Consider the following 13,226-nt stretch of genomic DNA (forward strand, 5'->3'; position numbering starts at 1 on the left):
TAATTATTTTGAAAAATATTCAAAAATTTCACAGCATATTTTTAAAACCTTACACGAATACACGAATCTTAAAAAGTAGTTATTAAAATATTTAATTAAGTTAAATATAGCATAAAATCTATTCTATGATAACTTAGTTTATTTAAATAAACTTAATCATTTTTTTAAATTATAATTTTTAATATCTTAAAAAATAAAATATACTTCCATTAAAATTTTTATTCGTTAGTATTAATAAGCTATGGATATTTAGTCAGTATATCGGGTTAGTTATATAAGCATCTAAATCAAAACTTTAAATATAGGCATTTTTTTTTTGAAAAATGCTTGTAGTTACTTATTGAATTTTTAAATTGAAAGGAGAAAATTAAAAAATTTTTATCAAATTGGTTTGCAGAAAGAAAAAAATCAAATGACAAAAAATTTTTGAAAGTAAAATTATAAAATAAAATATATATGAATTTATTTATATATTAATTAAAGATTGATTAATAGTTTTGGAATAAATATTCAATTTTGTATGCTTTATTGTTTTTGTTTATATGTTTATATGTTTATTTATTTGTTTGTTTTATTGATTGATTGATTGCTCAATAAAGTTAAATGCGAAAGTAGTGCATTTTAGTGAACTGAAAATAGTCAGAGTGAAGCAAAATAAAAAAGAGGCTTATGAAGTACAGTAAATAAAAACAGAAAAAATAAAGAGAAGATTATTACTTGTTTTAAAGAGAAAAAAAAAAGCAATTAAGATAAATAGAAGAAATAAATAAATAAATAATAAAAAGAAAACAAAATCAAATAAATAATAAATCTCTATTCAAATTAAAAGCAGAAGAATAGAAAGCAAGTAAAATATAAAAATGGTTGATAAAGGTGCAAAATAAGTTGACATCGATGTAGATAGCATCATCGAAAAGCTTATTGCTTGTAAGGAATACAAGCCAGGTAAATAGGCAAGTATGACAGAATAAGAAATAAGAGGTTTGTGCATAAAAGCTAGAGAAATTTTCATTAATTAACCCATTCTCCTTGAGCTCGAAGCACCACTAAAAATTTGCGGTAAATTAAATTCTGATTTTAAAAATTCCAAGAGCTGAACTCAGATGATAGTTTTCCTACAAAAGCAAAAACGATTTCTCTTAATAACATATAGGTGATATTCACGGACAATATTATGATTTGCTTCGTCTCTTCTAATACGGCCATTGTAAATATTTCATTTATTTTATCTTTTTTGAGCAAGCAACAAGAAACTAACTAATTTACAGATAAATAAATATATATATCTCTCTTTTCGTTTTAATTATATGATTGACTTCTAGCTTTTTTATATATTTTCTTTGATTTGCGTCTCTAACAAAAATGTTCAAACGCAAATTTATTAAGTCTTTTAAGACTCTGCATAAAAAAAAATTTGATAGTTAAGAGACGGATATATTCATCTAAATAAAAGCCTGTTGCTTACTTTCTTATAATTTATTAACATTCTTTTTCTTAACAAATAGATCCTCCCGATACTAACTATTTATTCTTGTAAGATTATTTTTAATCAAACTCAAATTCAAATAGCTTATCTCCAGCGCGTCTTAGTTTGAAAAAAATACAAAATATTTAAGTATTGTCTGTCTAAAATGCTTTCAAAAGTCTAAAATGACAAATATCTGTATAGCAAAGCTAGCAATTTAATCACTTTTAAGCATATAATATACTTTTTTTTGCTTAGTTAATATCCTTCTTTGCATTAATCACCTCTTAAATCACTAAATTTAAATAAAATGGGTTCAGTAGAAAATATTCAATAGTAAATACAATTTAAAATAAAAATAAAATAGCAAACCAGTAGAATGTATTCATCCGCATGTGATTTCGTGATATTACCCAAGTTTAATGACTGAAATCCTTAATAGCATACATAGCTAGAAAATATTAGCTTTTTGAGCAGAAATAAAATGAAATTTGCAATTTTTTTAAAAAAAGTTTAAATTCTTTCCAATATATATTGATAGTAATTAAGTAGTTGAACAAGTCATGCTGTGCTTAAAAGTGGTTGATTGAAACTAAACGCGAATTACAAATCTTTACAATAATAAATTTTGCTTATCTCCTAATCTTTTTTTTAAAAAAAATAGAGGTGATTATGTTGATAGAGGTAAATAAAGTTTAGAAACAATAGCTCTTTTACTTGCATACAAAATAAAATATCCTGAGAACTTCTTCTTACTGAGAGGTAATCATGAATGCGCATCAATTAATAGAATCTATGGTTTCTACGATGAATGTAATAAATAATTATATAAAAATTATTGACAAAAAATATTTTGTTTCATATTGTTTTTAAATAGCTCAAAATATTTAAAATAGATATTAAGCAATAAACTCAATTTAAAATAATTACTAGGTAAAAGAAGATACAATATAAAGCTTTGGAAGACTTTCACTGACTGCTTCAACTGCTTACCTGTTGCTGCAGTTATAGATGAAAAAATCTTCTGTATGCATGGTGGTTTATCTCCTGAACTTACTAATCTTGAATAAATCCGTCGTATTATTAGACCCACTGATGTTCCCGATACTGGTAATTAATATCTTTAAAAATTGCGCTTAGATCATCCAATAAATTAATTTATTATCTTCAAGGTTTATTATGCGATTTACTTTGGAGTGATCCTGATAAAGATGTATAGGGTTGGGCAGAAAATGAAAGAGGTGTTTCTTATGTATTTAGTCCAGAAATAGTATCAGTATTCCTGAAAAAGCATGAGTTAGATTTGATATGCCGTGCACATTAGGTAAAATTTACTTTAAGTTATTTAGAAAAAGTTACTTTTAAAGTTATATGAAAAACTTCCGAGTTTAAATATTAATAAAACATAATAAAACTAGAGAGAATAAATAAATAAGTTACAAATAATATAAATAGAAAAATAAAACTATAATATATTAATTATGTAGACAAATTTATAAAAATTATACTTCTAACTAATTAGGTTGTAGAAGATGGATATGAATTCTTTGCTAAAAGATAATTAGTAACCTTATTCTCAGCTCCTAATTATTGTGGTGAATTTGATAACGCAGGTAATTATTTAAATACAAACAAGGTTTGTAAATAAAGTAATAATTAATTAAATACTTTTTGATTATAATTTAGGTGCTATGATGACTGTAGATGAAACTTTGATGTGTTCTTTCTAAATTTTGAAACCTGCTGATAGCAGAACTACTGGATAAGCTGGCAGACCTTATACTCCTCCTAAAAGCAAGGTAATATTATTAAGATATTATTGAAAAAATAATAATTAATTTTTGTTGCTTGTATAAAAATAGTGAGAAACTAGAATAAAGGATGTATAAAAATTAATAACAAAATAGTAGTAGTAGTAAGCAATCAAAATAAGTAAGCAAGCAAGAGCGATAAAGTAAAAAATAATATGATAAATAAATTTATTCTCTCAAAGTTCTCTTAAAGAATAATATATTATATAAAAATGTATAGCAGATTGATAGTTAATTAATTAATTGATTACTCTTTTTTTTTAAAGCAGATATTATTATAATCATCAAAATATCATATTCATTCTATTGTTAAATTAATTGTTCATCAATCAATCACAATCATTTAAACTTACATACATACATATATACTTACCTACATATATATTTACTTACTTACATAACTTTACAATTATTTTAAAACTACTTTCAAATACAAATCAAATCAGTACTCATAAAAATAAATAAGTATGGAGGAGTTTATACAATATGCATAATTACATATACGCCTAAAACTTATAAATACATTATATATTGTCTGTTTGATTTCAAATAAACTTGTTTTTATATCTCAACTACTTACTATCTAAAAATAATCGTAAAATCATTATCTAAATAAAAATTAATTTAAGAACATAAAATCACCAAAACAAGCAATACAATCGTACTATAAAATAAATTATTTTTATTTTAGTTAATCAAAAAAACTAAAAGTCAGTCAATTTTTTAATTAAATTCTTATTGAAGAATAATTCATATAAAATCATTAAGTAATTTTTAGATAATTTTAATTAATTTATTTATTTGAGTGCTTCATAAAAATGATTAATTATTTTTTTACAAATCAATGCCAATAATATTGATTTAATATTCTCAACAAAATATATTGTTGCTAATTAAGAATGAAATAATAATCATCAATAATTTATTTTAAGAGTATTAGAATTTATAAAAAACAATCATTTTAATGTTTTATTATTATTCTGTATACAATATCTAAAATTTATTAATATTGGGTTGTAATTTACTCATAAATGTTACACTTTAATAAATTAACTTTTGCCTTAGGATTAAGATTTATTATGAAATGCTAAAATGAAACTTCTTTAAAAATTAAATTATTAAAATTTTGTTTTATCCTTGATATTTACATCAAACAAACCCAAAGTCGAATAGTATTTACTTACATACTTTCCTATTTATCTTTTAATAATATTAGCTAATTTCGAGATAAAAATATACACACGTTCTAGTTATTAAAAATTATTAGGATTAAGATTTATGATGAAATGCTAAAATGAAACTTCTTTAAAAATTAAATTATTAAAATTTTGTTTTATCTTTGATATTTACATCGAACAAACCCAAAGTCGAATAGTATTTACTTACATACTTTCCTATTTATCTTTTAATAATATTAGCTAATTTCGAGATAAAAATATACACACATTCTAGTTATTAAAAATTATCTGGTGTATTATTTGTATGTTATTGTTATTTATAATAAATTGAGATAATTTATAATATTTAATGATTAATAAATCAGGTTATTTTACTTAAAAAATTCTTTATTTAATTATTCCAAAACAGATTAAAAACTAAAAATTTAATCAAAATCTTTGTGTATTAGAAAAAATAATAATAATAGGATAAAAAACACTAAATTGATATTTTTATATATTTATGAGTGACCCTTAATTGAACTCACGTTAGCTCTTAAGCAAATCTTTTAGTCCTATAACAAAAGATAAGGCTTTAAATTGCATCAGTTATGGATTAGCAGTAAATTATGGTTCAGACAAAAAGAAATTCATTGCCTATTAAAACGAAGTTGATCCAGAACTATTGATGCTTTTACCATACAATTAAGCTGTACCTTCCAAATTAGATTTTATAGATTTAACATAAGTAATAGATATTTAAGAGTTATCTCCGTTTGAGAAAACTCTGAACACTTAATGGCTGATGTTAGAGCTAAAGAATAAAAAGCATTATTTTAGTTTTAATGATTAGGAAGAGAAAAATCTACTTTGGCAAGCTATCTTAAATATTATCAAGTCAGCAAATGTCTCAAAGCAACAGTAAAATTATTTCTTAATACATTTTAAGCTAATTTTTAACGATTTTAACCTAAATTTTATCTTTTATTGTTTAAAAAAGAAACATGAAGGCTGATTATGTCAAGCAAATGGCTTTAGATTTTTTTTCCAAGGCTGATTAAGATTTATCTGATAATTTAACTTATGAAGAATGCTTAAACTTAATATAAAAACTGAATGTGAACATTAGCAAAAAGGATCTGTTGGAAAAATTCTAATTTTATGATGAAAACAATGACAAACTTCTCCAAGTGAATGAGTTTGTAGAGATTATTAGAGATTTACTTTCGAAAAGTGAATTAATGCCTTTGTTTAAGAAATATGTGCCTTCTTTTAACGAAAAAAGTAATCTTAACTCACCTGCAATGAAAAAAGAAACATTCTTCAAGTTTATGAAAGCTGAACAAAAACAAGAAGAAATTGATCTGAAGTCTCAATAATTTTTAGATATGTATTTCGCTGAAAAAAACAATATAATTTCTTACAATGACTTTATAAATTTGATCTTTAATTATTAAAATAATATTTATGATCCAGCAAAGCTTAGTGTTTATTAGGTATTAAATTATTAGCCAATTTATTATCAATATGTTTAATTAATTTATCAAAAAATTAAAATAACAAAATAATCATTTAAAATTTTAAAAATCTTTGCTTTTTATAAATATAGGATATGGACCAACCACTAACAGATTATTTCATAAATTCATCCCATAATACATATCTCATGGCCAATTAACTAACAGGCGAGTCTAATGTATAGGCATACATTAATGCTTTTAGAAAAGGCTGTAGGTGTATAGAAATCGATGTGTGGGTAAAATAAATAAATTATTAATTAATTTGTTTCATTTTTGTTAACAAATATTTAATAAAAAAAGGATGGAAGTGAACCAATAGTTACTCATGGTTTTACTTTAACATCATCCATAAAGTTTAGAGATGTTGTTTAAACCATTAAAACTTATGGATTTGTCTGGAGTAAATACCCTATCATAATTTCTATAGAAAACCACTGTAACCAAGAAAATTAGAAAAAAATGGCAAATATTATGAAAGAAATATTTGGAAGCTCAATATATCTTATCCCTGAAAATTATTCATCCATGAAGTTCTACCCTAGTCCCAGATAGCTTAAAAAAAAAATAATTATCAAAGCTAAGGGAACACTAAGCCAAATTTTAGAAGAGTCAGTTTAAACTGTAGATTTATAGTTGAAAAAGCAAAGTAAAAGTACTCCACACTAGAGCAGGAGAATTAGAGATTCTGTTTTGTTTTCTAATATTCACTAACAGGATTAAATAGATTTAAACCAAATCTATCACTTTAATATTGAAAAAGCCTTTTCTTAGAATGATGTAGATGATAACACAAATATGCTATATTATTCACCTATGTAACTATTGTAAATTTCAGAATCTAACAGGTAGTTTAAATCAATCTAGTATGACTAAGAAGATACAGAGAGAACAATTATGGACAGCGACGACGAGACTGACAGCAAGTCTTAAGTTGCATAAGTCAAGGATTTTTAGAGATGTATTTCCATGGTAGGTGTGAGCTTTACAATGGATATGATCAAATTCTAAAATGGCTCAATTTTCGATATATTTTCGCTAAGCGAAGAAAAAATTAAATACTTGCTAAAAAAGCATGAAAAAATTATTGTTGATTACCATAAAAAATTTTTCAGTCGTATTTATCCAAAGGGTTCGAGAGTAGATTCTTCAAATTTCGATCCTTTACCATCATTTATAAGTGGATCTTAAATTATTGCACTTAATTTTTAAACTTGTGATTATCATATGCTAATGTATCTTTCTAAATTCTAGTAAAATGGTGGAATTTTTAGTGGATATGTTTTGAAACCAAAGTATTTAAGACATAGTCACATTCAACAAATCAATTCAGATGACCATAAACTATGTGATGATTTGAACAAAAATAAAAATACTTTGCAAAAATATCCAAGTGACTTTGTAAAACAAATAAAAGAAATAAAAATTACTATTATTAGTGGATAGTGCTTAAAAAGGGAAGAAGATGATTCAAAGTCATTTAATCCGTTCATTGAAGTTTCTTTAAAGGGTACAGAGCTAGATGAAAAAAACAACAAAACTTAAAGAACTAAATCAATAAATAATAATACATTTCATCCTATTTTTAATTCTTCTCCTATCACTTTTAAAGTTGCATGTCCAGAACTTGCAATGATTTCATTTTAAGTATTTAGTAATGGAATCATAAAAAATGAATTATTCGCATAGTATGCCCTTGATTTTGAGTGTATAAGAGAAGGCTATAGAATAATACCATTATGGGATAAAGAATTTAAAAAAATAGAACATGGTATGTTGCTTGCACATATTGAAATATTGGATTTATATACATGAAAATAACTAAAAGTAATTATTTTAAATAATAGAACTAGTTTATTTAATTTTAACTAAAAAAAAATAATAATTCAAAAATATGAAAAGTTAATTTGCTTATTTATTTACTCTCAGATAATATTTGTTTAAAAATACTTTATATAAATTCTTTATTTTAATGTGATTATATATTTTTATAATAACTTGCTTTTATATATTTAAAATTTATCTAAATTTTCATTTCATAGATAAACATTTCAATAACAATTTCATTACTTAAATCCCTCACATTTTTTACAAATACATACATTTCATGCTAAAAGAATAATAAATTAAAAATAAATAATGGATTAAAAATATTTTAAAATTATATTATTAATCAAAAATATTAAAAAGGAAGCTTGACTTTTTTTTTTGATTGACCAAGGTTTAAAAAATTACATTCATTTTGAAGCTAGTAAATTGAATGAATTCGAATTTCTACAAAATTTGAAAATATATACTTTCCATTCATCTTTATCAATAAATATTATTTTTAGTCAAAGGAAAGCTACTTTTTTATTTATTTGATTAATAGAACAATTCCAGAATATTTTTAATCTAATCTATTTTTATTATTTATTTATTACTTTTTAAGCATAAAATAGTAGGGCTTGTAAAAAATATGGGGGATCATTTTGGAAAAAAGAGATACTCATAGACAGATAAAAATATAGTATATCGGTTGAAAATACTAGAAAAAATCGATTTTTTAAAAATCATAGATCATCTGATTGGTGCACAACTAATATTCATTGTAAGTTATAAATATTTAAAGACTATAAATTATTGGCATTTAAAGTTTAATAAATGGTATGAGGTCTAACTCTTAAGCTTAATTATATATTTTATATAAGCATCCTTAATTTTATAATGATATGAAATGATTTATATTTATTTATTTGATTGATATGATGCAAAATGAATTTTAAATAGAAAAAATCAATTTAATTTAGTTGAATAATTGTAAAAGTAAACAAATTTATTAAAAGTAAGTAGTTATACAAATTTATTAACATTAATTTATTAATTTAGAGTAAGTATATTTTATAAATTCTATTTTTAAGTTATTATTTCTTTATTTATTTTTTATATTTTAAAAAGCTTTATTTTTACAAATGAGCTAAATAAATAAATAATTAATTTTAATTCATTTATGGAAATGTTCAATAATTAATGATTATGCTTGCTTTTTATTGTAATTTAATTTCAGTTTACATTTTTTCAATCTATTTTTCTAATTCTTACACTTTTTTCTTATACTCATTGTATAGTGTTTTGTTTTTATTTTATGAGAAAATCTGTAAATTCATAATACCCTTAGCTTATTCAAATTTTTTCAAAGCTAATTCATATATGTGCTGCTCTAACAAAATTTTAGTAATAACCAAAAGGCAATTTAGATTATAATAGTCTCCAGTAAAATTTTTTATTTCTTAACATAGCTTTCTAAAATCTTTTGAATTACTACCATATAGCTTGAATGTGACAAGGATATAATAAAAAAGTAGCTCAAGATAGTCCTTATTACATTTTGAGTCATTATATCTCAAAATATAGCACTGATTAAGATATTCGTAAGCTAGTTTATAATTTTTTTCTTCAAACTCTATTTGGCCAAGGTATTAGAAAAAAGGAGGATACATATATCTAGGTGAGTTTGATTCTAATGATTTTAAAATTTTTTTTGCTTCAATTATCTTTTTGTTCCTACAATATATTCTAGCAATATTCGATTAGCAGTAAAAATATATCTTGTCTTTTTCTTTCTCAGTGCTATCTGTTTCTATTTTAATTTAGTTTAGACACTTCTAAAAATACTCCATAGCCTTTTCATTATTTTCAACATATTTATAGCTACATGCTAACTGATAATACAATATAGACAAATTAAAAATTAATTCCTAGTTAGATGGTTCTGGCGTTTGTGGTGTGGGCATAAATGGTAAAATTTGAGTACATTTATCCTTAAGCTTTTACTTTTACAATAAAAAGTCTATAAGAGTCTGAATATCTTCTCTGACAGTTGGTGAGTTTGTCATCTTTAATTTAAATTTAGTAATTTCGAATAAATCGTTTGCATTTGAAGGGTTTAAATTATTCCTTAAATAATTAGTATATGGTTCTAGGTTAAGAAGTAAAAGTTTGTGAATTTTTTCATTGTAGTAAGCTTTACATAAAATTGATAAAGTTTTTAAATACTCATTAGAATCAATTCCATAACACTCAGCTTTTAAATTTTTAAGATCCTCTAAAGTTTTTAAAAATTCTTTTTTCATAAAAACACTTTCATAAATTTGATAAAGATAAGTCAACTTTTAGCATTTCTAAAAGTTAGATTTTTCTTAAATATTTTATTTTGAGTTAATTTGACTTTCAAAAATGTTAATAAAATGTATAAAGTGCAATCTTTTCATTTTATATTAATTAACTAATTTTTAATTATATTTTTCATTATTATAATTGTTTTAATAATAATTAGCATTTAATAACTATTATTCTAAAAAAGTTAAGGAGTTATTTAAGATTGTGCCTTCATGCTAATTTTACTTGAAAATTTCTTGCAGTTCATTTTAAATATTAAAAATAGCTTCTTAAATGTTTCCTTTTTATATCAAGTTATATAGCTATTCATGAAATTAAATATATTTATTCTCATCTATGCTTTCGTTATCGTTAATCATAGTGCTAGATGCTATTCCAACACTAGATTTATCCTTGAATATTTTTTTAGATAAATTTTAAAAAATGTTAATGATTTAATCTCTTTCTCTTTGTCTGATTTAGTTTTCAATATTTTAGTCTTTATTTAATATGGAGTAACACTAAGTTTAGTTATTTATTCATTAAAAATGGATTTAATAAAATTTTAGATAATATTGAAATATTTGTTAAGACTCAAAAAAATTATTGCTTAAATTTACTAAAAAAATATATATTTATACTTGCAAAGGTGTATTTGAAAAACTTAATATATATTTTGACCATATTAAATTAAGAAAAAATTCGAGAAAAAATAAATAAATGAAGTTAATTGCTTACTAATTCATTAGTAATTTTAATGTTTGTTTATTTTTCTCATCTATTTTCATTCAATCAAAAATATATTAAGTAAATAAATTATTTTTTTGCATAATGAATGCATTTTTTTAAATTGAAATGAGCTAAATTTTTTTGTTTCTTAACAATAAAACAATAAATGCCAATATTAAAAATTAATTACACTCTAAAGAGAACTAAAAGAAACAGCAAGAGAATTGTAACTTATAATAATAGTTTAGGATGATAAATTAGGAAGTGCGATCTTCTCATTTAGGAAAACGTTATACACTTTTAAGATTTCTAAAAATAAAGTTAAAGTTTATTCTTGATTAAATAATTTGAAGCCCAAAGAAATCTAGCCAGTGTACTATATGATATCTTCAACTGTAAAAAAATCTTCTACTTCTCTGAGTAAGTAAATGTCATTTTCTTCATGTTTGTAGAAATAAATTTTTTTTTTAATTACAGAAGGTATTAATATTCGATCAAATACTAAGTTTGATAAGAGCATCTCCTAAAAAATTAAAGAGCACTCTTCAAAACATTAAAACCTCAAGAATTAATATTATTTTTTATCTTGTGTGTCCCTTAAATACAAAATATTTTACAAATTTTCAAATTTATTTGATTTTTAATTTTTATTTATAGAGGGTAAATCTACATCGCTAAAATTGAAATTAGGAATATCAGATGATTTAGAATTGTATATTTTACTCTTGATAATTTACTTTTTGAATTTTTCTAAAGATATTTCTACCGATTCATAATCTTCTTTTTCTTAAATATTTAGTTTGATCTAAAATATATCTTAATTCTTGTTTTATGAGCTATTTGAATTGAAATATTAATCTTGATCTAAATCAAAGTCATCTGCTTTATTTTTTTTACTACTTTCAGATCCTATACCTTATGTTATTTTATTTACTTTTATTTAGCACTATTTCATAGGTTCCTTATTGAAATAAACTGGTATATTTTAAATCAAGGAAAATTTTTTCTCTTTGTGGAAGTACTACAATTAATGCTTTTCATCTTTGCTTTTAGAATTTACATTTTAATTGATATTTGATGGATTGCTGTTATCACTACTTAAAGCATCCGATTCATAATTTATCTACTTTACTTTAAATTTGTTATCAACAGTTGCGTCTAAATTCCTATTGAGATCCTTTTGAGACAATTTTGTTTGACTAATATAACTATTTAGATAATGCTGTTATTCACCTTTAGAAGAAGAAGTTGTGTTCTTTTTAACAATATTGGATCTATACCTTAAGTTATGATTTTAATTATTATGATTTTAATTATCTTCTTCGTCACTCCATTCTTTGCTACCAAAACTTTCAACATTTAAAATTGGATTATTCATACTGGTATCTGGATTTAAATGTCTTTGAATATTACTAAGATCGAATTATAAGCTTTGATCTTGTAACATATCTCTAGAACTATAATCTATATAATTTTATTTTTACTTTTATTTTAAATCTATTTGTTAGCATTAAACTTCACTTATTTTATCAGATTTATGCTCTTTTTAATTCTCAATATTATAATTTATAAAGCTCTCTTCGTTGATTAACCTATTTGATAAGTTAATATCTTTATTTTATTGATTACTCAGATCAAGCGAGGCTTCAATTTGTATATAATTTTGTATGACTACATCCTAAGGCTTTGGCTCAGATATTGTATTCTAACTAGAACTCTCTACTCCAACCAATCTTTTTTATCTAAAAAATTAACCGTTATTATTACTTTAATCTTAATCAGCACGGGTATTATTTAATTGACTGAATGAGATATCTTAATATTCGTTTCCATTTTTTTAATTATTTGTTTAAATTTAAACTCGATTTACTGTTGTTATTGCTTTTTTAATAAAAGTTTATTTGATTTATTTATTACTATTCACATTGCTATTATTTTTTGTATTAACTTTGGTAACTTAAGATGCAATTTATGGATCTTATGAACAAGTAAAACTCCTAATTATAGAATCTATTTATTCAGTGCTCTATTATATCTCAAGCTACTTTTTAGCTTAAGGTTTGAACTAATTTTCGCTTTAAATATTCATAAAAAACTAAGCGAAATATCTTTATGGTAATTGTTTGACTTCAAATTTAATTCAATAGATAATAAAATTTTTATGTGTATTAATTTTGCTGGTTTTTATTAACAATAATATAATAATTCCTAATATAAACAAAATAAAGTACATATCTATATTAAAATTAGTGGTTATCATGTACTTTGAGAATGAATAAGCATATAATATTTTCTGTATTCGTTAAAATGTTGCGCTAAAAAGTTAAACAATAAACACTATCAAGTTTCTATGTATTCAAATTATTAATTGCAATAACCCATATAATCAAGGGTTACAAAAACTAAATAT

General features: G+C 22.8%; 3 protein-coding genes across 3 annotated transcripts; 2 read left to right on the forward strand and 1 right to left on the reverse strand. All coding sequences in view use genetic code 6, as the record gives it.

The window, feature by feature from the left end:
- Positions 1–860: 860 nt before the first annotated feature.
- On the forward strand, positions 861–3,330 carry TTHERM_00238830 (serine/threonine-protein phosphatase PP1; the record flags this gene model as incomplete). The annotated part of the gene is made up of 9 exons (XM_001024808.3): positions 861–1,059; positions 1,154–1,207; positions 1,506–1,533; positions 2,130–2,278; positions 2,399–2,575; positions 2,638–2,789; positions 2,988–3,078; positions 3,152–3,264; positions 3,328–3,330. 9 exons carry the CDS (start codon positions 861–863, stop codon positions 3,328–3,330), a joined length of 966 nt encoding a protein of 321 aa, XP_001024808.2.
- A 1,626-nt stretch (positions 3,331–4,956) lies between these two features.
- Positions 4,957–7,765, forward strand: TTHERM_00238850 (phosphatidylinositol-specific phospholipase C, X domain protein; the record flags this gene model as incomplete). Its single annotated transcript, XM_001024810.3, has 4 exons — positions 4,957–5,354; positions 5,434–5,929; positions 6,043–6,189; positions 6,254–7,765. 4 exons carry the CDS (start codon positions 4,957–4,959, stop codon positions 7,763–7,765), a joined length of 2,553 nt encoding a protein of 850 aa, XP_001024810.1.
- Positions 7,766–8,949: 1,184 nt separating this feature from the next.
- Positions 8,950–12,905, reverse strand: TTHERM_00238870 (hypothetical protein; the record flags this gene model as incomplete). Its single annotated transcript, XM_001024812.2, has 2 exons — positions 8,950–10,608; positions 11,007–12,905. 2 exons carry the CDS (start codon positions 12,903–12,905, stop codon positions 8,950–8,952), a joined length of 3,558 nt encoding a protein of 1,185 aa, XP_001024812.2.
- Positions 12,906–13,226: the final 321 nt, after the last annotated feature.

The sequence above is a fragment of the Tetrahymena thermophila genome, assembly GCF_000189635.1.
Source record: "Tetrahymena thermophila SB210 genomic scaffold scf_8254373, whole genome shotgun sequence".
Lineage (NCBI taxonomy): Eukaryota > Ciliophora > Oligohymenophorea > Hymenostomatida > Tetrahymenidae > Tetrahymena > Tetrahymena thermophila.